The sequence below is a fragment of the Genypterus blacodes genome, unplaced genomic scaffold, assembly GCF_046128005.1.
Source record: "Genypterus blacodes isolate CSIRO-AG114 ecotype Tasmania unplaced genomic scaffold, CSIRO-AGI_Gbla_v1 ptg000067l_1, whole genome shotgun sequence".
Taxonomy (NCBI): domain Eukaryota; kingdom Metazoa; phylum Chordata; class Actinopteri; order Ophidiiformes; family Ophidiidae; genus Genypterus; species Genypterus blacodes.
In genome coordinates this window covers 14803685-14828095 of record NW_027466879.1, presented here as the reverse complement: position 1 = coordinate 14828095, position 24411 = coordinate 14803685, and the positions used below count along the sequence as shown (strand labels likewise).

The window sequence follows — 24411 nt, the reverse complement described above, 5'->3', positions numbered from 1 at the left end:
GCTGATGCTTATCGCCACTTTCAGCAACGTGGAGGTGCTGCCAAGGTTGCGGATGCACTGAACGCTGCGGATACACCCAGAGGACCGAGGTCTGTCTAATACTATAACCGTATCACAGCAGACCTTTTGATCTATGACTTCATGCAAAACACGAGATCCTGTTGCTTCGTGTTGCCGATCATTTATTCAGCGGGATTGAACAAGTGCCACGGATGAGTCAAAAGCCCACTCAGCCTATTAATTGCAGTGGATCAGTAGTTGAATAATTAAAGCATAATTAAAATAGCCTAAGTGAGTCGAGTTGGGCCCTGAAAAGTGTTGAATCAGAGAGAAGCGATTGCCAAGAGTGAGATCGTAGTGCTTGCTTTGCTGAAATCTTGGCAGCGTGCTAGGTCGGGGTGTGTGTCTCTCTCTGTGTGTGTGTGTGTTTGTGTGTGACTCTTCTGCAATCTTAGATCAGTAACGTCAATATGAAGATGACACACACTCTCCTGTTAGCACTACAGCTGATATGTTTGGCCTTAACACTGAGTTATGTTCGCTTCAATTGGGCCTCGGGCATCTTTTGGATTTCACACTGGTCCTTTTCAGATGTAAGGCAACAAAAGAACCAGCCGGGGAGAGTTGGTGCTCTATTCAAACATGCCACCCACCTCTCTGTGTGTGTGTGTGTGTGTGTGTGTGAGCAGAAGAGACTTCTAAATGGGTTTCTCAGATTCATCTTTGACACTTCTTTTTATTTGGATTTATATGCACTTAGATTGAAAATACTGCAGATAAAAGCTCATCTGGAAATGGAATACCAGAAGACGAATCCACTCAAGAGGCTTCAAAAATGTTCTAAATTTGGATCCTCATGAATTGACCTTAAACCTGTGGTCAGCACCGGCGGGATCGCCTCTTTTATACCATTACAGGGTACTTCTGAGCCATTGTATCCCCCTCTCGTGTTGCAGAGAGCCACATTGTGACTCTGGATTGGCAGCTCTCCCTCATATCCCCATTTATATTCAAAGCGTTTGTCCTGCTCTGCCCAGACGTGACCTCATGTGTCCGCGTTTGAAGTGTCTCATTGTCCCTCCTGTCGGGACGCAGCCTGCCGGTCTGTGCTTGATGAATGCAGTTATGAAGGTGTTCCCACATGGACGCGGATGTAACAATCACTTTAATAAGGAATGAAGCGCTGCAGATGTTCTAGATAAGAAACAGTGATGACGTGTAATCGTTTCTCTCAGGAAGGGTCTTACTATTTATTTGCAGCCTGAGAGTTTACTCACAGACTAATTTATTCCCCATTACTCATACAATAATCTCAGCTCAATGTTGCCACCAGTTCAGCCCTCATCTAAACTTTAACCTGCTAGAAAATAACCTCAACACAGCGTTTCACTCCAAGGTCCAAGTTCAATTCAGTCTAGTTTAGTTGGGTCAGGTCAGGTCCGGGTGCTTTTGCCACAGGTCTCAGGTCCGTATGAGATCTGATATCATGGTACATCATCATCCCCACTGGAGGAACGGTGTCTTTTGAGGTGATTTGTGCAGCGTGTAACTGAAACACAAGGGGTGGGAGGAAGGAGGAGTTCTTTGATGATGTAAGGATCTACTGTATGTGAGCCGATTCTTCTCAACTACTGCTGCTGCTCATTAATTAGTGGTGCGTCATTCTGCTGCCAGCGCTCGAGCCCTCTCTCTATTTTGAGCTCCCTCGTATTGAATTGAGTCTAATTATCCTCCAGACTGGTTCAGACTTTCCTCGGTGAATTTCAGGTCAGGTCTCTATATTTTATAAGAAGTCATTTGCACCTCAGTTTTAAGCCGGTTGTCAAGCAGTCTGCTCTCGATCCGGTCCAAAGTTTTGGGTGTGTGTGGAGTCTGTTTTTGGAGGACACTGACAGGACATTACAGCTGTGGGACTCCTCAAGCATGAGGAAATCCTGCAGGTGCACAATTCCCCCTCACAGCTTTCATAGTCACAATGAAATCACGAGACTTGTCAGTTACCGGGTTAAAGATCCGTTTTATCCGATGATTCCTTTCGCTGCAGGCTCTACAGTCAGGAGCCAAGTTTGGGAATTGACATCTGACTGCACTCTTGCCAGTGGCTCTGGATTTGCGCACCTGTGAGCAGCTGTTCCAGTGCCTCTCCTGACACCACAAAGCAAATCTTTATCAGGCTTATGTGTAAATGCAGGAACCAGAACACCACTAACACCGTGTTCTCTGCACCAGGGAGCAGTTGAAGCAGCAATGACATCCTATCTGGCAACGCGTGTCCTTGCCAGTCCTGTGTGGCTGAACTGGTGCTTGTAGAATAATGTAGAAGCTTGTAGAATACACCTTAGGACACGATCAGCTCTGCTCGCCTGTGGAGATAAGGAAGTGTTCCGAAGTCAAGTCAGACCTGGAGGCTGAATGATTCCAGGCGGCATTCAAGAATAAATCTGTAGATTCATTGGCACTTTCCAGAGTTGAATTGAAATTAGTCTCCTCGTTGTACTGATACAATTGTCTTCAGCTCAGAAATAGAGCCGCCATCATTTCTGGTACAATGTCTGCTATAGTTATATTGTTATTAAATCAGCTGACAGACCCTGCAGACTGAGTGTAATGGCATTCACCTATTCACAGTAAAATGGCATTTAATTGAAATGTTCTCGCTTTCACGGCAGCGGAAATGACTTTATTAGGCGCGGTTGCCATGGACAATAGAATGCTAAACAAATGGAAAAGCTGAAATGAAGTTGTTCAAGTGAAAAGGTGCTTTTGCTCGCTCCGGTGAAGAGATGATGGACTGTGACCTCAAATGGCATTACAAAGAATTAAGGGGTATTAACATGGTTTGGACCAGAGTGAGGCGTGTTACACACTCACAATCTGTCAGGCAGTGTTTAAATGCAACCAAGAGATGGAAAGGAAGAGACAAGATCAGTTTCTGCTGATTGCACTAATCTGATAACTGTTCACGGCTCAGATGGATGCACTGCAGATTAATCCCATCTGGTTTCCTCTATTAACGGGGCTATTAAGTGGAATACTTAGCGTTTGTTTAATTGTGCTTCATGTGGCATGAGAAACAACACCTTTACCTTACAGAGCAGCGCAGGAGCAACGGGCTCAAGATCGTTAAGATCCTGTACATCTATGAATGATAAAGACAAAGAAGAATGTGTGTGTGGGTGTGGTAACGTGCAGATGGAATTAAGCCATTATGAATTTGGCAGCGTAGCTTCATTGCAAACAGGTTGCAATCCGTTTCAAATGAAATGAAGTAACGACATCGTCGACATATTGAGCTGTAACGAAACGCTGCGGTTGTGTTTGCGGACGGTGTCGTTTCTTCATATAAGACGTCAGTGATTTGTATCCAGCTTCCTCTTCCTGAATGATGCAGGAGATCAACCTCATGACGTGTGGCGTCTCACGTAGCCATGGTGTTCATTAGCAGAGCGATGGGAGGATAAGAAGCAGAGGGGCAAGCAACACACGGCTGATTGGCTGACTAACAAGACTCAATCACCATGACAAGGATGACAGCAAAACTGAGGCCAGCTGCACTGGTACATTACTGCAATCAACAGCGCCAGGAATGCACACACACACACGCACGCACACACACACACACACACACAAAAACACACTTTCATACACTTTGCATTCGCCGACACGTTTAGCTGTCTGGCTTTGTTCTAATGGAAGAACTGTCTTGGCTTTTAAAAGCGGTCAATTAAGCCCAATCGAGGGAGGGAGAGAAATCAGCGTGTTACTTAATGAATGTCAGGAGACAAGTAATTATGACATGTCGGCACAATGTGACTCCCCGCATAAAAATGAGCCAATCCGGATAGACGCATTAGTGAGAGTAACGACCTACGTGACAGGGATGTATTCATCTTTAGCATGTGCCCGTCTGTAGAGCCTGACGCCTGCATGGGAATGAGCTGATTTATAAATTGTGGTCACAGCTGAACGAAACGGTATAAAAAACGAGAATCAACCTCCTTCATTAGTACAAAGTCACAGGTTTGGACCCCACAGAAATCAAGTTAGTTACGTTTTATTTATTTTTTTACGACATGTCGTTGTGCATGACAATGAAACCCTTACGCGGGAAATTTGAACAGTGTCAATTTGCGGTGTGCATTGAGCTCCGAGTTATATAAATAATGTAGCAATCCATCAAAACAACGATGTAGAATTGGAGCCAGAGACGCAGCTGCTGTCTGGAAAAATGCTGTGCTGGGACCTCGCTCACATTTTCAGCGTTGCATCGTCCATAATCATTAAGTTTTTGCAATTTTTCCAAATGATGGAGCTCAGAGCTTATTATCTGGTCTGAGATCATCCATATGAGCAGGTGAGCACTGTTTCAGTTCTCTTCCATCTTTCCGTCTGTCTTCCGTGGGAATAATTGCTTGCTCATTTTTCTTCTCTGAACTCAGCACTTTGAGGTGTTTTGAGTTTGAGTTTTGAACGCAGCCTCGATTTCACAGTTAATGCATGAGGCCCTTCAATGCGTTCTCGTGACATCGCTGTGAACATCGTGTATGAATCGCCCAGACAGGGGATTACTGGCTTCTCTCCTTCTGTTCCTCTGCCTTTTCTCCCTGGCTGTCTGTGAGAACACGCTGAAGTTACCCCTGGCCTATTTTCAGCTTCCTGTGTACTCCCTGAAGACGGCAGAAGTGAGCTTTTTTCTCCCGCTTTGCTCCATGGCTTTACCTCGTACCTTGTCATCCCCAAACCCCTCTGGTTGAAAGGATGGAAGAAAGTGTATTTTTAATATTCTATTATCAAAGGACATCGGGTGGAAAGTCGCTCCAAGCTCAGTTCTGTCTTATTTTTTAACTTGGCTGTAATATTTGTGTACTGAATCAATATTTACTTGGATTGTCTGTCTCTTATGTGGTATAGTTCATTTCCTTATCCTGCAAAATCTGTGTTTATCTTGCAGCGAAGGTACTGTAAAGCCAAAGAGGCCTCAGGTGGATCTGTTGGAGGCAAATCATGCACTCTATCTTCCTTCCCCTCGTGTGTATTAATATTGTTTGTAGACGGTTGGAAGTTGGAGATGACTGCTGCTCCACTTAGCTTGAAGTTGCCTCTGTCCTCTTGCCAGCCCTCGGTGTTGTAAACACAGCAGTGCTCCTTGCCAAAGCACTTCCACAGATGGCTCAATGAACCACTCTGCCTTGTTATTCCTGTTTATTCAGCACTGCTCATCCCCGTAATGAAATAGCTTCATTACAGCAATTTGCACTCATTCAGCATTCTGGGAGAGTATGCAGATGCTCGAGTTGCACCGGTAAGCGTTGGGATAAATGAACTTGTCCCGCTCTTCTAACAACATCAGCAACAGTCACTCAGACCACATTGAGGAAACTCGTATTCCTCAAGTTTGCTCTCAACCCTCTTTCAAGGTAATTGCGTCTTCCAAAAGTAGCAGCCATCTGTGGTTCGACAAAGTTGGCTTGAGAGCGACGATAACAACAGCACGGCGATGCCACAGACATCTAGGTAACGATCAGAAAGTACCCATAGTGCATCTGTATCGGCACCAACAAAGAACACAACAGCTTTTCTCTCCACTTGAGCAGCTCTATAGGGGGAAAACCTCATCTTAGGTCATTTGTTTGTGTTTACCGCCCTTAAAGTGTTCAGCTATGTGGCACATTTACCCAAATTATTCACCTCACAGCTCCACTAATCATCCCCGGGACCGTCGCACCGACTCAACACATCCCCTCTCTCGTGATTGTGCTTTCCTCTGTCATTTACAGTGGAGGGGAACACAATAGAACAACTGTGTGTGAAGCACAATCTTAGACGTACAACAAAGCGAGTCATTATGTGAATTTCTCTCTGCCAAAGCTCACTCGGCGCTCCATTCCTCTCCTGTCAGCCCACCTGGCCGCTCCGCTCTGCTTTTTCTGAGTTAAAATCGTCAAGCTGTGTTTGCTGAAAAACGGTTAGAGCTCAGAAAAGTGGATTCTTTTGCACAACTTTCTCAATTAATATTAAATATACTAAATCAATCACTTTTGTTTAAATATTTGAATGATCAAACGTGAACAAAACACTACCTGAGCACAGGCAGAACCTTCAAGATTTACATACATTTCCTTACTTTCTCTTCATCACCATCTGTTCCGGACAGGTCACTGGACATAATTTCCTTTTTTCTTAAATGTCAATTGAAATCCTGACACGAGAAAAAGACAAAGCTTCTTTCTTGTTCTCCGTCCAGTAGAAGTGTGAAATTGATTCTCTATGACATTTGAGTTGAAATGTGAAGAACATTTTCTTCAGGCTGGAATTGATCAATGGCTTAAATTGAGCAATCTTTCGTTATCTCCTGATACCGATCAGGTGACTGGACGAACCCTTAACTATGCGGCGCTTGTAATTATGGCAGAATATAAGATTTAACTCAAAGAATGACATTCTTAAACAATAATCCAAGACATCTGCATGTGTAGTAATGACATGGTGGGAGATTCATCCCTTTCCATGTGTTTCCATGGTGAAGTCGGGCTGCGTTTAACTGGAATGCTTGTGGATGAGCCCGGGGCCTTCCACAAAGTGGCAGATGGTGGATTATCCAAACATGCAGACAAATTACCTGGGATTCCCCTCTGTGCCTGGGCACCGGCGAGAACCGCAGAGGCCCAGCAGCTTCGACTGGCTGACAGCGGGTCAGCTGGCACCGAGCAGCTACACACACGCTGCCCCCACCCTCGCTTCCTGGCTTCCTTTTCCCCAGTTTCCTTCCTCCTTCCCATTTTTCACTGTCAACTTTTACTCCTTCCTCTTCCGCTTGGCAAAGTCTCAGTCAACGCCAAGCACAAAACCACCTCGGGGGCGGTTTTTGTTTCAACACAATGCGCATTTTTGTTTTTAGGCTGAGATTGTTGGCAGCTTTGGGCGGCCGATGATTTGAAGTCTGTTGATGGGCTTATTTTGATTGATTTTCATCTCCCTCTATTGCTCCCTACAGGACACAATGCAATTACGAGAAGGGCCAACAAATGGTCCATGTTCTACCAGGGTCTATTGTAGGAAAAACAATAAAAATGAGCAAGTCACCTCCATTAGTCCTGCTGTGCTCCATTTTTAGAGGAGATGCACGCAGAGTTAATCGAGTTTACCCCTCACATTCCTCGGCAGCCGTGTCTCACCTTCCAGACTGTTCAGCACAACTTATTCACCATTGTCATACAATAGACCTTGATGGTGATAAATGAGGCTTTTAGGACGTGAGTCTCAAGTCTTAATAGTGATCAAATGCCTCCTTCCTAATTGAATTGCCCTGCCAAGATTACACGGTCCATGTAAGTGTATCAGGACCGGAGCCAGGGGAGGCGGAAGATTCTCCGTGCCTCGCTCAAATACACCCAGAATGGCTAATGAATGTTATTAATGAAGATGGTGAATGCAAGCAGACAGCCATTGGAACGTAACTGTTTCAAGGGAACAAAACCATTATGATGGAATAATGCCCCTCATCCCACCACTGCGTCATCTATTTCCCTCCCTCATGTTTTTATTCATGAGAATCCGGTCTTGGAATCATCCCGAATTTTTCTTCCGCGGCTGCTGCTTAAAGCTGGTATCCTGTGTGGACTGCCTGCGGAAAGGTCAGCCATCATTTAGCCGGCAGAGAATGTGAGCGCTGATGCCAAACCTCCACCCTCCCCAACCCCCCCGCAGAGAAATTACCCAACACCAAGGAAAATGTCAGTACGTAGGAAACATGGCGATAAGATGCCTCTGACAGTTTTCTCTCAGCTACCTCGCTGGTATCTCACAGCAAATCCTGGAATACAGTAAGTACAAATAAGTAGAGCATATGTCGCCTGCTTTTGTGGCACTAGGATTAGTTTCTCTGGCCCGAGTATAAAGGAAGTGCCGAAGAAATTGGCCCCTCCTGTTCCTTACAGGATTCTGGCAGCTTCCTACGTCTCAGGAGGAAGTGCAAGAAGTCAGATTCTCCGTCTTTTATCTGCACACCCAGAGGACTGAAGCCTCCGTCTCTCCTCTCCTCCTCTCCGTGTGAGCATCAGGCAGCCTCGTTACTGGAACATGTTTGTCAGTGTGTCTACCTGACACACACACACACACACACACACACACAGACACGGACACGGACACACTCATACGTATATATAGCAGTGGGCACAGAGGTGAGACACCAAACTCCCTCTCATCGTAAATCAAAAGTCTCTCACACTCTCACAAAGTTTGGCAGAGATCACAATCATCCCTGTGTCCTAACATTTCGTCATCTGCCTTCATTTCCTGTCCGTCCCTGTGAGACTTCCTCTCTGCAAAGAAAAAGTGTTTTGTTCATTAAAGGGAAAAAAAAAAGTCGAGTTAGAATGACACTCGTCAGAGGTTTACAGCACAACTGCGCATAGCAGAAAGATTAGGACTGTTAGACATTCAACCACCTCACCAGTGAGGAATTCGGTGTGTATGCATGTGTGTGCTCCCTAAAGAGAGGGGATGAGCAGGAGGAGGGAGGGTGGGAGGCAGCAGGTGCAAAAATGTGTTAGCAGCTCTGAGCGGGATGGGTCTTGTCAGCCCACCCTTGGCACACGGTGGGGAGGGAGGCAGGGGTGTTATTACGGCTGTGTGACGTATGACTGCGCCCGAGTGTGTCAGTTCTTGGTATGCGACGTACGTGCTTGTATTTTTATGTCCTTTCTATAGGCCTCGCATCTGTGTGTGTGTGTGTGTGTGTGTGTGTGTGTGTGTGTGTGTGTGTGTGTGTGTGTGTGTGTGTGTGTGTGTGTGTGTGTGTGTGTGTGTGTGTGTGTGTGTGTGTGTGTGTGTGTGTGTGTGTGTGTGTGTGTGTGTGTGCGTGTGCGCGCCTGCCTGCCTGCCAGCTGATTCTTTCTTTACATACAGACCTGCATGTGTGTGTTGCTGCCCACATCTCCAGCTTGGGGGAGGAGAAGAATCCAGAAAGCCTCACATTTGCTGCTCCTCTCCCCGGCTGAATTGCAGCCTTCTGAGGTCGGCCTGCGAGGCCCGAACATAGTACTTTAGCTCTCGGTAATGGATGGTTCTACGGTACGCGCTGGAGTTTTTGCGTATGCGGGTCTGTGTGTGCTTCTTTGTCTGTGTGTGTGTGTGTACGGTTACGATGGGCGGTGCGGTATTCCATTCAAGCAGTATGACGTTTTGAGGGAGATGGCTTAAATCAACATTGGCATTCCATTACAAAACACGCTCAGCCGCCGCACATCGCCCTGTGATAACACGCTCGCTGTGACAGCATGAGCTTCACCCTGCTCGGGCTCTTGCCTGTGTGTCTGTGTGTGTGTGTTTGTCGAGTTTTGTAAAGGAGATTTTGGCTACGGTTTAGACATTCCTGGCGGTGTTTGAGGAGGTGGCCAAACCGCACAGAGGAAGATTACACTCCTGAGGGGAACGGCGGATGCAGCGGCTGAATGAGACGCTGTTCGTCAATGCTGTGTGTCAACCGTCTCTCTGTGTCGTGGGGATGCGAGGGATGTCTATTGGCGCCACTCCAATCTAGAGCCGGTCTGATTTCTGGTTTTCAATTGTCGAATAACTCGCTTAACGCTTATAACAGGTTTAACGTCACTGTTCCCGCTTCGCCTCACAATGTAGCTTGTTCTAGTTTTTCAGGATGGAGCAAATTTGTGTTTTCATGTGGTGATGACAGGCAGAAATTGAAACTCATATTTAAGTGTGACCAGGAACTGAAAGCAAACAACACTAAGTGGATTTCCTTACTTATATTTTTGCTCATCAATGGTTTGATGCATATACTGGTACCAACCTCTCGCTATGTTTTCCCACATTGGCATCATCACATTATTGGATCCGGGAAGGGATGAGGCAAAGATTACTCACTCAGCATCATCCATTTTTATTGGCACAGAGGTTATTACAGGATTGCCATTGACTTTTCCCTCTACGGGACAAAGAAAATCTCCTCCAACGTTGCCAGGCGACTCCCAAGCTTGATTCTGCTGGAACGTTAATCACTTTCCCTACAACGGTGACAACACTTTTCCCAAAAACATGGTGTTGGCACAGATCGCTCTTTACTGACCGTAGTTTCATTAGTGGTGTTTTTGTGGTATTTTTTCTTGAAACCTGGCACCGTAAAAGTCGGTATCGTGCTGATGGATGTCTGGCACACGTTTAAGAGTGAACGGCAGCGCTACCGCTGCCGGTGAGGCGGCTGAATAAGCCCACGTGGCACAATGCAGCCACATGTCTGGGGCCCGGCCCACAGAGAGGCGTCGTAAAAGCCCAAGCATGGGGCCTGGCACTGTGTTAGAGGCCATGTTCAGCTCTGAGCCACAGTCCAGTCAGCTGAGGAACTCTTATCCGCATCTTACATAATGGTTTTATAGGATTTTTCACATTGTTATTGTATATTATGGCACACATTACATCATCAGTCATTACCTCAGTCAAATGATTACTATTATACTGGAATTTCACACTTTGAGGGCCAGTTAGCTGTGATTAAACAAAAATTATACCTCTGTAATAGAAACCAATTTCGACAGGACTTCCAGAGATTCCTGCCTTCCGAATTAAATATGCAAATTCTGAAGCGTTTTCCATTTACAGGCTCACGTCGGCACTGCAGCACCGACAAGAAGCTGTTTAACCCGAGGTCACGGAGGAATAAGTCAAAAATCTTTAACACTAATTCCCACACACCATCAGTCTGCAGCCCCTGAGCCAGTCTCACTCCTGGAGTATATCAACTCTATATGTGATGGTAAACGCTGCAGCACAGGAGGTGGTTTTGTTTAAATCTTTTTACTCATTCACCAGTAATACAGCCAGCATAGTCAAGGTTTACATGGCAGCTTGTTTTTTGGGGGTAATCACTTTTGTTTACAAGAGCTCATTTTCTACAGTGCACCCACGGGATTTGCATTCATTGTTTTGCTGTTTGGTTTTTGCTGTGAGTCATCCAGGAAAATGAGCTCATCTTTACTCTTCTGTAGAGAGCTTAAAGTGAAATTTAACGAGGTTAGATTCAGGAAGTTTGGACTGGGCTCCATTTCCTGAGTCAAACACACAGTGTGTATGCTGGCAGTGATTGTCTTTTACTTATTTTTTTTGGTTTGTGTCAAATGTTACCACACGTAAAAGCTGTCTCAGTCAAAGCAAAACTTCATAAATTCATAACAGGGCTGAGATGTCTCCTTTTACATTCAGTTGTTGTTGTTTCCCTGTTTTGCTTCTCAGTATTGATATGTAAGCTCTCTCCATGAATGTGAAATAACTCTGATTAATAATAAGCAAAGCAAAATGCTGATGGAATTTCAGAAACATATCATTTGCTAAATCAATCCATCATTCTTTGCTGTGTTGTTGTTAAGATATCGTCTGAAATGCCAATACTGGGATTTTGATTTTCATGCTCTATGATGAATCATTGAAATAACTTCTCAGAGTCATGGAATATGGCAGTGTAATGGAATAAGTTCACAAGTGACAACAGCAGAATGTGTAATAATGCAGTATTTGTGCTTACTTTACCAATATCCAGCCAACAAATGAGAAACAACACTGGAAAAGCAATATGCTGAAATGTGTTTCTTGCATAGATGTCTGCACTTTAGTTAGATGGAGGCAGATCATCTCAGAAACAACAACTATACAACTACTTCTGCTTCTGTAACATGCAACGCTCTAGATTAATACTTTTAAACTCCTGATCATCCAGAACATAAAGGCTTTTCTGGATCTGCAACGTGATTCAAATAAGATGCAAATATTCTCAACTGCATGCATCTGCTCTTCTGTGTCGTCACGCAGACCTGCATGGAACATGGAGGAAACAGTAGAGGGTAGATATAGACATCTAGTCACATATACGGCACATTGTCATTGACAGATCTAAGAGCACCGTCCATGTGATGTGGTTACAAGGGAGTGCAAGTATATACTTATGCATTTTGACTTCACTTTTGTTTGTTAGGTTATGACATTACAGCTAGATCATATTTAATGTGCACCCACTGCGCTGGACTGTCTGCCTGTCACAATGAATCAGGCTGGACAGAGCTGATGGGTCTGACTGGACCCCAGCAGCCTCTCTAAGCCCTCTGATGTCTGATCTAATGGAAAGTGAAGAGGGCAGACGGCACACACACTCATACACACACACACTCGCAACACTGAGTTTTGAGTCCTGTGCAGCTCACTGGGTCGAGTGCATACACAGAGAGAGGAGGACTAGAGTGGTCAAGGATTGCTTAGAAAGAGCAACGTAAGGGGAAAGGGTTTCAAGCGAGGGCTGGATAAGCAGGATGTCAGGCAGCACTTCACCCAAACTCACATTTTCAGGCAAAAAGACATCTTGCTCAATGCTTCAGACATCTTTTCTTGTCTTTTCTTCTTCTGATACCTCCACCTGCTTGTATTTGCTCTAAATAAGTTGTTGCTTACAAACAAAACGCATATTGATAGAGTTTAAAGTGATATGGAATCAGGAAGAGCAGCAAATAATCATAACGGAGGAACTACAACCAGCTAATTGTAATCGTTTTAATGCTACGGTAACTGGCATACTGAATTCTGCACAGGTTGGTGTGCAGGTTAGAACTTGCTGTTGTCGTCAAATGACTTAGAAAAAGTGCAAAAAATATCTACATATGAAGACTAATAAGAATTCAGTCTAATGTAACTTTATATCAGAAGGTATTAAAAAATGTTACTTTTATCAAACAACGGATGAGACCTTTTGGAATTGAAGCCAATTCTCACACAGCGTGTTAGTGTTCATTGACTCTGCAGCAGCTTTGTCAAACAGCCAGAGGAGGTGTGACCTCTGCTGCCTTATGAATGACTCTTACTGTTTGCCATTGTTTAATCTGCTGGCACTCATGTCGTGTTGTATTCATTGAGAAACAGGGCGATGGCGATCACATCACATACACTCACACACACACACACACACACACACACAGTCATGTAAACACTGTTTGCAGTTTACCGTGGTAATCCACCCTTACTGTATTTACTCGTGGCCGTGTGGGCAGGGCCTTCCAAAAGGCTGCACTCATCTGAAGGTCAAAACAGCACACACAGGCAGAGGGAACCGAGGTCAGGGCTGTGTAACTATTTGCATTGCCAGAGCCCTGCTAATGCACGTTTCCCAGAGGGCATGCACGTCCTCTGCACTGGAAGAATCGGTAAACAGGTCACAGTTGCTGCTCCGGCAGAAGTAGCCATCTCGGATAAAGGGAACAAATCAATACCAAACGCTGCAGCATCTCCCTATCTCCGTCCCTTATAGCTCCAAGATACAGATATGATGAACATTTATGCTTTACTCCCACAATTTTACCCTTGTTTTGTTGTCATTATGCTGCTCTGTTTCTATTAGTCATTTCAGTTTAGATTTAGTGTTTCTGATAGTGGTGCTGAGGTCATACATAGTTCAGTTGGAGTCGTGTGGCCACAAGAAGAGATTTGTTACAGTCGTGTTTGTAACCGAGTTAGAGTGTGTGTGTGTGTGTGTGTGTGTGTGTGTGTGTGTGTGTGTGTGTGTGTGTGTGTGTGTGTGTGTGTGTGTGTGTGTGTGTGTGTGTGTGTGTGTGTGGCTTCAGCGTGCATCCATCTCTTTTTCATGAGGCGTTGTGTCGGCTATGCTCAGCATGGAGGTGAAAAAGCTTCATTTTCCACAAATTCCTCAGTTGTGGCTTCTGTCTGCATAGTTTGTGTTGCAGGGAGAGATTATCGGATTATCACTGTGAGAAAGTGTAAAAAAAAAGGAAAAAAAACATAAAACTTTGTGCCGATTTGATTTCACAGCTGCGACTTGGTTTGGTTTGTCTAATAAGAATAAACTGTAACTGTATCTGAAAACGCCTCCTTCGTGCCACAAATGGAAAGTTTCTGTTTCTTGTCTCCATTTGATTCTATTGAAAGCAGAGCGGAGGAGATGAGCAGTCTTGATGTCCCCCGGGGGTAAATGTGAGCCTGTTGAGGGTTGAGGGTTGGGGGTGGGGGTGGTGAGAGGGAGGCACGGGGGTCCTTGGCCGACTGTTGCTGGAGGCCAATCACCATTGACCCCCCGCTATTGACCCCCCCAATAGAGCAGGGGCATGAAGTGACTATTTATCACAGCCATGTCCGCGTGTCATCGGACTACACACAGATAAGACCACCATGACAAGACTCACACACTGGCATGGCCAAAACACCTTTCCTTCCCTCTCATCTCCTTTCCTTTCCCCTCCTCTCCTTTCCTTCCCCGTCCTCTCCTTCTCTTCCCTATCCCGTCTTTCTCCTTATCTCCTCTCAATTTCCCAGAACCAATCCCATTCCGTGTCGCCTTCTCCTCCCGGCATCCATAGACAACCTGAACTCTGGTTGCACTCTCCTCTAATCCTCAGCCAGTCTTATCGCAGCTCAGGAACAATGGCCACAGAACGAATTGGAGCTCTGAATCGCAGCCTGCAGAAAATAGCTCCCGCTCCCACAAGGATCTGGGACCCTCTGAACGTTGCAGAAACCTGCCACCGCTTCACATCGAGTCCCTCCTATTGGCGTGTTGAGAAGAGATTCCAATTCCTGGCCACTTGAAAGTCGCCCAAGTTGAATTTGTGTTACTTTACCATCATGGACAGACTAATTACATCTGTACTTGCTATTGTCTCGTCAGTATACTGATCTACTGCCCGTCTGTTTAGTTTGTTCACTGCAGAGCCGCACGAGTCCTATTCTGTGATTCATGTAGGTAGACGGGCACCTTTCCAAGCCGATCTCCCCATTCATCTTCTATTAATGAGCTTTCACCTCAGTCCTAACGAGCTGTAATGGCCGTCGCACCCCGCATGGAATCAATTCTGCAGTCCGTGCTGTGGCCCCACAGTGGACAGGCACATTTACATAGGTGAGACATTGCCAGCATTAAACAGCAAGGCAGGATGAAATCACTGATCTCCCACCAGGCTTAAGTTAATTAACCATCTTTTTTTTTTTTAAATCATAGCAAGCTTAATTACACTGTTTCTGTTTCAAAGCTGATATCCAACATTTCTTTTTCAACTGATGTTTTCTCCAATGGACTCAGGGATTTTGATGTTGCTTGTAAATGTAACATAGCGTTCTTCCTGCCAAAAAAGAAACTAAGTAAACAGAGAGTCACAATGAAATTTGGTTAACAAACCAAGAAGGCTTTGGTGAAGAATCTCTGCATGGAAACGACTCTTTGAATCAAATACAAATCGAGTGCATGTTGATGGGATTGTCTTATTTCTGTCGCTCCCTGGGAGTCACCCAACAGTTATTTTCATCAGTACTCAACGTTCGAGTGGTAGGTGTTCATTTGCTACTAGAACACTAAGAGCTCTTCTTTATTGTGCATATGCATTATTCTTCCATTCTGACTTTCCCTTTTTATCCGCTCTTCATCTCACTCTCTACGCTTTGTGTCGCTCTTCCTCTGTCCTCGTTTGTCTCCAACCCTGTCCTCTCTCGCTCTCTCGCTCTCTCACTCTCTCTCTTTCAGTTAGTCTTGCTTACATCTGTCATCACCCTCCTACTCCCTGTTTCTGCTTTGTGTACATTGTCCCACTATCTGCTGCAGTAACGGGAAGAGCATGTCAGCAGGTCGAGGGAGAAAGGTCCTCTTCAGCATCTAGTCCCTCTTACGCCATCAGGGCAGATGTGCACATACACAGCTACACACAGTCACACTGGATTGCTTGCTGTGGGATATAATATTTGACTGTCAGTGTTGCTGGAAATGTAAAATTAAGCAACAACTTCTAAGGTTCTCACATTCTCGTGAGTCCACTGTGTTTAGCCCCTCTGAACGAGATCACACTCTTGCAAAATAGTGACTTGCGAAGTGTGAGACCGCCGCTCCGGGCACTGCTGCTTGGTGACGCTGCTGCTACGGCGCCATTCCGTTCCGTGCTCTCCGGGGCACCAATATGGCATGTTGTGTAAAAGTAGCTTAAGCGTGTGTCATGTCTTGTCGTTTCATCTCTCTGTCAAGAAATATGGCTTCCAGCTCGTACAGAGAGAGGTATTTATAAGAAAGCATACGTCAAAAATAGTGTAGCAAGATCGATGCTATCTTACACTCTGGGCCAAACTATTTCAAATGTAGCTGCCGGGCTTCCCAAAAGTGTTTGTGTCAAGTAGACAAAGGCTTAAATAAGCACCCGCAACAAGCTCATGACATGGTATGGACCATGAGAAGTGTCTGCAGGAGAATGATGGAGACAGGAGCACAGACACAGATCCGCCTTTCATCTGGACAAGCAGGTCACATTAAAGCACAGGAAACAGGAAATTCAAAGTACATCGATTTCAGACATTCAGTCTACAAACATCAAATTAAGGAGGAAATGTTGAAATTGAGGAGAGTGGAAGCGAGACATGGAGCAAAAACGCTAATGTATTCTTCTGTCTTTGTCCCTCTTTGCTGCTTTTGTGGCTTCAAAACAATCAGACATGAAAATGCAATCAAATTTGTCTGACAGGATTGTTTTGTCTTCGCTTGTCGTAGCTTTTCTCTGGGTCTGTGGGGCAGAGTGGGCAGCGAGGGGCTCCACACGCTATCGGCTTCCCTCACCGAGCGCTAAGCGAAATGACACTCAGCAGCAGGCCGCCACGGGTCAAGAAGCAAACACCTTCGCTTGTCGGTCCGCTCTGTGACTGACACACAATACCTGTGGGTGGCGGAAGATGGAACTCTAAACCCAGATTGCCACGGCCGAGATCGACCCTGACAATCACACAGAGGGAAATCAAAGTGACGGCAAAGCTTTATATAAGCCTCGACACGGCCGCTCTGTAAATGAAACGAACACCCTGTGTGTGTGAAATGTTCTGGAGTATACTGAATCTTAGTGAAGTGAATACTTTCTTAACCGGTGTCGTCCTATTGCACATTCTTTGAATATCCTTGCCTCTTTTTACGACTCTGCTCATAAATGCACATTCACCTCTGGTTCCTCATTGATATGTCATCGTACACTTCAGCTCCAAATGTTAAGGAGTGGCTCAGCCTAGTTAATAACCAAGCCAACTGAAATGATAATGGATACACAGGTTAAGGATTTCTTCAAGAGTGACTTTTTTTTTGGTCGAGGGCAGGGAGAGTAAATCCTTAAAGCCAGGGGATTTTCTGCTCATTGTTTTCCTGGGGTGTAAAGTCAATCACATTTAATCCTTCACTAGTCCAAAAGCGATCCCCTCAATCAAATCCTGATATTCACTGTGCCCCTCCAAGCGCTTCACAGCTGCAGATTCTCCAAGGCTGAGTGGGAGTGTGCGGGTGGCAGCCAACCAGAGAGATGGATAGATGAGCTTCTGCCTTTTGCATAGAAGCTTTAGCCTGAAAATGAAAGGATGTTGTTGTTTACCACTTGTTCCTTCTGGCAAGTGTAATCAGTTGTTGGCAGCTTGGAGGAGGAGGACTGAAAAGAATGCGTGTGTGGAAGGATGATGAAGGGCAGACGTCTTGGTCAGTTAGTTGCTGTATGTGCGGTAGAATCCGGCTGCCAGTTTGGTGGCTGTTAATGTTTTTGATTCAATCCAGAGCTCTCTTCTCTCGCCGTGCACGGCCATGATAATGTACCCAAAGGGCTCCTCCTGCAGTAAACAGAGCCGGAGCCTCCCTGGATTTATCATGGAATATCTCCTCTCTCCTGCAAGATTGATCTGTCCGGTTCATGAACCTGAGAGAAAGATGATAACAGGGAGAGGATCCATCATTAGTTTAGCTGGCCTTTGGAAGTGTTGCATTCTTGTTGCCCGGGCTTTCCAGTTACATTTTCACGACAGTCTCTCCACCTCTTTTCTCATTAAGGAGAAAATGGTTCACAGCTCAAATATAGCTGTTATGTTCCCAGCACTATCTTCTACTGTTCCCACTTATCTTTTTTAGTGGCTCTAAACAGATGCTTGTGGTCAGCAGTTGTGCTGCGGCTGGTACATTACTGTTGAACCCCAGCGTGAGTGCAGCACACTTTGTAAAAGTTTAATTATTTCCTGACAAACTTCGAGCGCCCTGTGCTCTCGAGTATTCAAATAGGCTCATGGCGCACTTGTGGGAGCAGCAGCACTTCCTTTTACGCTGAATCGATATTCATGAATGTTCTTTTCCTCTCTTGCCTCATAAATTACATAATTAAACATGGAAATGTAAATGTATTTTGTGAAGGGACCGTAAAGGAGCGGAGCAAGAAGAGAGGAAATTGAACATCTGGAGGGGAACTCGGACATCCGGGGAGGGGAAGGCGTGAGGTCCATAGAGGAAGGGTGTGGTGCCTGACCTCTGACCCTCAATAGAAGGTAGAGGTCGAAGGCGGGAGACGAAGTGCAGCTGTGTTGCAACTCGCAAAGCCACTGTCAAGCCAATGACTGTGATCTGCTTTGACAGATGTGTCCCCACCCAGTTTACCAAGCATGCTTCAACAAGAGCTGGCAAAGAGAAAGAACGGAGGGAGGGGTAGACGGAAGAAAGGCTGGAAGGAAGGGAGGAAGAAACCAACAAATAAAGTCAGAAAGGGAGCGGGAAGGAGAAATCGAGCAAACGTGCGTTGAGTTAGTGGTGCTCTCGCCTTGTGGGGAGCTGGCAGGGAGTCTCAGTCCACCGCAACATTTTATCGAAGGCATTGCGCATCCAATTAAAGGGTTCTTCCCATGAGATTTACAGACTACCCACCAATAACACCGTCCTCATCTCCCAACTCTCATTTCTACCCCCTGTGGCAACACCCCGACTTTGCTTCTTTAATCGGTGCTATTGCAGCAGAGGTAGGAGCAATTCATGCCAGGATTGTGTATTACCAAGTCCTTTAACAGCTAAATCAAAGAGTGTGAATCTGCGTAATGCGGGATTAGACTCAGATAGGAGATCTAGCAGCCTCACCGTACCCCGCTACCCATCACGGCCGGGGTAGCTCCATTAGGCTCAACACATTGCTCATTTTTCCGCAAGAGCTCCCCTGGGCTAAGAGGCAATTATGCAGTAGTGTGGCATGATATTTCATTCTCTTCACATTGCATTACTCTACGGTGATGCTGGCCACAAACCGCTTCATATGGCCCAAGAGGAAGGGAACTTTCTGCTAACAACTTCATGTGAGTGAAGGGAGACGGAGGGGAGGGAGAAGAGATCTCAAGGGCATCGTGCCGCATTGGGATTCAGGTCTGGTTTACCCACTTACAAGGAGAATTAAAAGGTGCTAATGCATCCAAACTCATGTCAGGTGGTGTTATATTTATAGTCGCACAGGAACACAGCATGCATATATCTACAGGAGTGATGATTCTAAGCAATATACCTCTAATTGAAGATTTTAAATAGAATGTATTGACAAAATGCATGTGCAGATAAAGCAGAGAGCGAAGTGTTCAGGGAAGGCTGAAGTGGTTGATGAGTTGTGGAGACGTGCAGGTCGATTTCAGTGTCTCAGGAAGATTTCCCCTGGTGAAATTAATTCTCCCTGTACTTCTTTACAACTGTGGCAGATAAGTTCTCCTCTGCAAAAAAACACGGAATGGTGTGATGCTTCCACTGTCTCACACACTCGCACTCTTTGGAATGATTTAGACAACTTAAGTCAGTCCATTCAGACTACTTGAGGTCTCACTCAGGGGCACCCTAGTGGCCTTTGGGTGTGTTTGCTCCTTGTCACTCACAGTCTGTCAATGCCTTTGCTATTAACTCCACCACGGAGGTACATTTGTTTGGAATTGTGATTAAAGCAATGGTTACATCAAGATGATACAATCGAAACAATCGTTAATCGAATTCCGCCATCATTCTATGTACATGTGTCATATTCTGACTGAAGACGTTTACATGCCTGAATAAATCAGTGAGAGTCAGGATCTTTGTCTGGACCCCTTTTTTTTCTATGTTGCCATTACCAACCTTACAAAACTGCAGAACATGTTTTGCATGTATAATGATGACACTTTACCTCTGACCTTTTGTGTCAATTGTTTCTGTGCTGTCAGCTTAATTCACAATAACTTAGCATTAACCACGTATTCTTGTTTTTGTCTCTAGAGATTCGGTCTGGTCGGCGAGGGTCTAAGGACGGCTCGACGAGGCAGCTGCCTCTGTACGACACGCCTTACGAGCCCGCAGAGAACGGCGGGGACTCGGACCCCGAGCGCTCACGCTGCCCCAGAGAAAGCAGACTGCCACAAGACGACGAGCGACCACCTGAGGAGTACGACCAGCCATGGGAATGGAAGAAGGAGAGGATTTCAAAAGCTTTTGCAGGTATAACAGCTACCGCACAGACAGATTAGACTGAACTTTATTATGCCCTGTGGGAAATAACCTCCACATGTCATTTGACACACTAAGTGTCAAAAGCAGTCAGTACAAGGCTGCATAGAATAAAAGGCTTTTTAGATAATTGGGGAAATGCTCAGCTTCTCTCCTCCTCTTCCTCTGCGCCTTTGCTTGTCTCTCTCAGAGTTACAGTGCAAAATCTTTCTATAATTACACGTGTAACTTGTAGAGAGAATACATGGTTTCTTACCCTACTTAAGTCATATTAAAATGGTGTCTTAGTGAACCTTTTAACATGCCTGTTTGCATACAGTCAGAAGGGATGGCAAATGATCAGACAGTGAGTCTAAAAAAGACAATTTTAGGGTGACTTCACTTCACACGCATAAATTCCAAACCTTTAACATAATGAAATCCTACGTATCCTCTTTTCTGCCTAACTAGCTAGATTTCTGTTTTTCCAACTCTAACAAATGTGATTATGGCCTTTGTCAGGTTTTAGAGGTTTCTGTTGCTGCTGCAAACTCTCTTAACGCTCCTTTTTTTCCCCCCTTCTGCAAAAGCATCCCACTAAGTTGATTTGTTTCAGGTGGCCAGTCTTCTGTGTGCTGTTTCCGTCCAACTGCCGCCTGTTTAAACTAAGAGGGTACCTTTGGCTGCTCAGTGTGGGCATGATTGGCAAATGCATGTTCAGTCGGTGCAGGTAGTGTGTGTGTGTGTGGATGACAGCTTTGGGTGTGAGAGCTTCAGCATGGCTAACACAGCCATAACACTGAACAGGGCTGTTCCTGGAAAGAACATGGCTTTGGAATACAAATATCCTCTGATGCAAAGCCTTTCTCTGATTTGTAAAAAAAAAAAAAAAAGAAGAAGCATTCCCTTTATTCTATTTTTCATCCCCAATTTTTCTCTTTATATTTTTCTTTTTTTTTATCCTTGAACAGCTCTGCTTTGTTATGACTGCATTAGCTACGAGGGCTCTGTAAGTGGGACAGGATCAGATCCCCACAGAAGAAAGGACTGCACTTCTAAATCCCTCACAGGTACCACTGGAGACGGGGGGACGGGGGGATCGGGGGGCTCGGGAGGGTGAACTGTCTCATGTTTGTTTTGATGTATTTATGTTAAAGCTAAACCTTGATGCTTAAACCTGGTGTGGACCTGCTGGATCTCGTGGGCCATCTTCAGCTTTATGTCTCACTTGAGTCTTCCACGCAGGTTAAAGAAAAAGCTTAAAATTAACAGTTTGCATCTAGAAGTCAGACAGGACATTATTGTATATTCCCCATAATGCCATCAGCGAGATTAAACCATCATTGTATAAATAGTTTGTTATTATTTCCATTAAGTTGGTAAAAGCCAGGAGAGTCACAAAAGCAATCACGTTTTTAGCTGAAGTATGTACGTCTGCTTCCTTTGAGACGCTGAAAACTGCTGTGAAAGCAGAGGGTTCGGTGTATTTCCTGCCGCCTCTGACAAGAAAGCATACTTTTTAATGTATTTTCTGCATTTTATCCATCAATTATCCATCTATATTATTTGGCAACATTTCAATTACGGATGAGCTGGTTTAGAGGAAGAACACATTTAGTCCTGTTTGACTTTGACTTAGTAGTATGTTGCAATTCCTGCTGTTTCTGTAATATCATGCATCATCAATATGCAGATTTGAACTCAGATATAAAATATTCCATAATTTGGGCAAAAGAGAGCATGCTATAGTTTTCAGAACCACCTTAAAAACCAGTTTAAGGTTTAATAAGACATAGTAGAAACAGCAGCAGTGCAGAAATAGTAGTGAAAATGATTCTGCTCTAGTATGTAACATGTTGCAGCCTGGATCGTTTATTCTTTTCTGTGGTGAACCTTTGATTGCAATCTGGTGGATCTCATTTGTGTGAAATGGAAAAAGAGGCTCTCGGGAGTGTTTTATGCATATCTTAAGGTAAAAGAGCATACGCGCCTCTTCAAACACTGGCTATGACTTAATGTAATTCAAATAGAGTATCACCGCTTCAAGCAGGTAAAGCAGAGGAAACCGAGTTATATGATCGTTTTCCAGGTGTAGATTGTTTTACAACGGCAAAGATTTTGAATTACTTCTTCCGATGGATTTGTGTTCTTTGGTGCCAGTTGTGATTGTGGTGTTTGTTGGATGTGTTTGTCGGATGTGTCTATCCATGCGGCATCATCTGTGTTCTCTCATGTTTCTGTCGTGTAATCAGTTTCCTGTTTACATCTGTGTGTTCTAAACACTGGGGTCTTCACAGGAGTCGCGGCACTTTGCCTCTTACAGTGATTAGTTCAATATGTTATGCAGCATTCTTTAATCACTTGACTTCTCCGTCTCATTATTTTTCTGTCAACCGGCGCTCCGAGGAGTTTGTATAGGGCCGGCTTCACCCTTTGAATGATGAGTAATTCGATTTCCATCGGAAGTGCTGTCTGCGATTTGACGAGATAACTCTTTAAGTTGTCTTTCAAGGAAGAAAGTGACTCTTGAGATGTGCTTTGATTTATTGCGTGGCTTTATTTCATGTTATGTTTAATTCAGGTGTATTCATCCCAACGCTATAGATAGAAGATAAATAAAGAGAGAAAGGGATTTTTTTGGGACAAGTTTTGTCAGCGTAGGTCTGTTACTTTTGGAGGGTGTAGACCGGTTTTGGTTCCAAAACATCAAGGGGCTTAGGGGAAGTTTCAGACCTCTCAAGCCTTTTGCACTTTAAGACTTATTAGAGTTTGGGATCGATGCACGATGCTCTGATCTTTGAAACCAGCTTACCCCCCTGTGCCAAGAAATTACACTCTGCTTCGCTATCTAAGTCCACTCGTGACCCAGTTCTTTAGCACAGCCAGCAATCCCATAATTCCCGCTCCAGCCATTCTGGTCTTCTTCATGCTGCTCAGCTGAGAGCCTGTGGTGGTTTCTGGTTTCGGTATTTCAGCCCCGTTTGTCCTGGAAGTTTTCCTCATGCGAGCCTACAAACACACGATCACACACACACACTTACTCACATGTTGTGTTTTGCTGTGTAGGCAGTTCCTTTCCAAATCCAAGAAAAGTAAGAACGTTGGTATGTAGAGGCATTGTTGAAGTGTTTTGAAGCATCGCTCAGGACAGGGTTACTCAGGGTGTATTAGTCATGAGGACTCGTAAGGACACGGCTTTACCGTACAGTTTGAGATGTCGTAACCTAACGGGAACAGTTGGGTCACGTTGGGTTTCGTCTACTTTCTCGGGTATTTGCGGGACGCAGTGGCTTGAGTTTCAGGCAGAGGTTTTGAGTTTTATTGTATAGTCTATGGTCTGTGTAATATGGCCTCTTTTATTTGGTGGTGACAGTATTATTACAGATCCTTTTCCAGTTGTTTGCCTCTGCAGGAAGATCAGTCACACCACAGACTGTGATTTACTTTGTTTTGAGTCCAGAAATCAGGCCTACGAACTGGAATGAAACCAAAGCAACGACGTCAGCTTAGTAAAGAGTAAGCTTTCTGAAAACTATGGAAGGAAAACATTTGCAATATCTTATTTTGAAATTCATTGAGTCATTTTCCTTCCTTATTTTCTGCCATCATTAAAGCACTAATGTAGGTGACTAATGATGATTTCCTCGACTGTTTACCGAGCACATCAACGTGTTTACAGTTCACATTCCAACAAGTGTGTTGGAAAGCGAAGGTGTCTGTAAACAAAGTATTCACAGATAACGGAAAGAAGATGCACAACCCTACTTACAACAGTGGAGTGGGTGTTTAAAAACAGGGATTAAACAAGTATGGAGCGTCGCCTTACGCCGCCCCTCCCGCCACGGTCTGACACGGTAATGCGATCTGCATAAAAGACAATTTGTCTTCATTAATGATGGTGGAAGGAGAGCAGGGTAACGCTCCTTTGCCGCAACCCCTTCCTCAGCTGTCCCCATCGCTTGAGGCCTGCCTGCCTGCACGCATCTCTGCAGCGCTCGGGCCGGCGTTATTATTCACTGCTGGGCTATCTCCTGACAGGTATGCAATGGAATGCAAATTCCCTGCCTTGTTAGGGTGTTGGGAAGCTGTGTACTTGTGGTTTGGTTAATCACTCATTCTCCTGCCCCCCCCCTACCTTCCCCCCCTTCTCCAGAACGCAC

The 24411-nt window shown here is 45.0% G+C and overlaps 1 protein-coding gene across 3 annotated transcripts in view; it reads left to right on the top strand.

Annotated features, from left to right (window-relative positions):
- shf (Src homology 2 domain containing F) overlaps positions 1-24411 on the top strand; it is a 79449-nt gene that overhangs the window by 36337 nt on the left and 18701 nt on the right. For 2 of the 3 annotated variants that reach the window (XM_076155499.1, XM_076155501.1), the window contains exons 3-4: positions 20045-20263; positions 21223-21321. In XM_076155499.1, the coding sequence (XP_076011614.1) occupies positions 20045-20263; positions 21223-21321 (318 nt within the window). The remainder of the gene's footprint in view (positions 1-20044; positions 20264-21222; positions 21322-24411) is intronic. The other variant, XM_076155500.1, reaches the window with a different exon arrangement.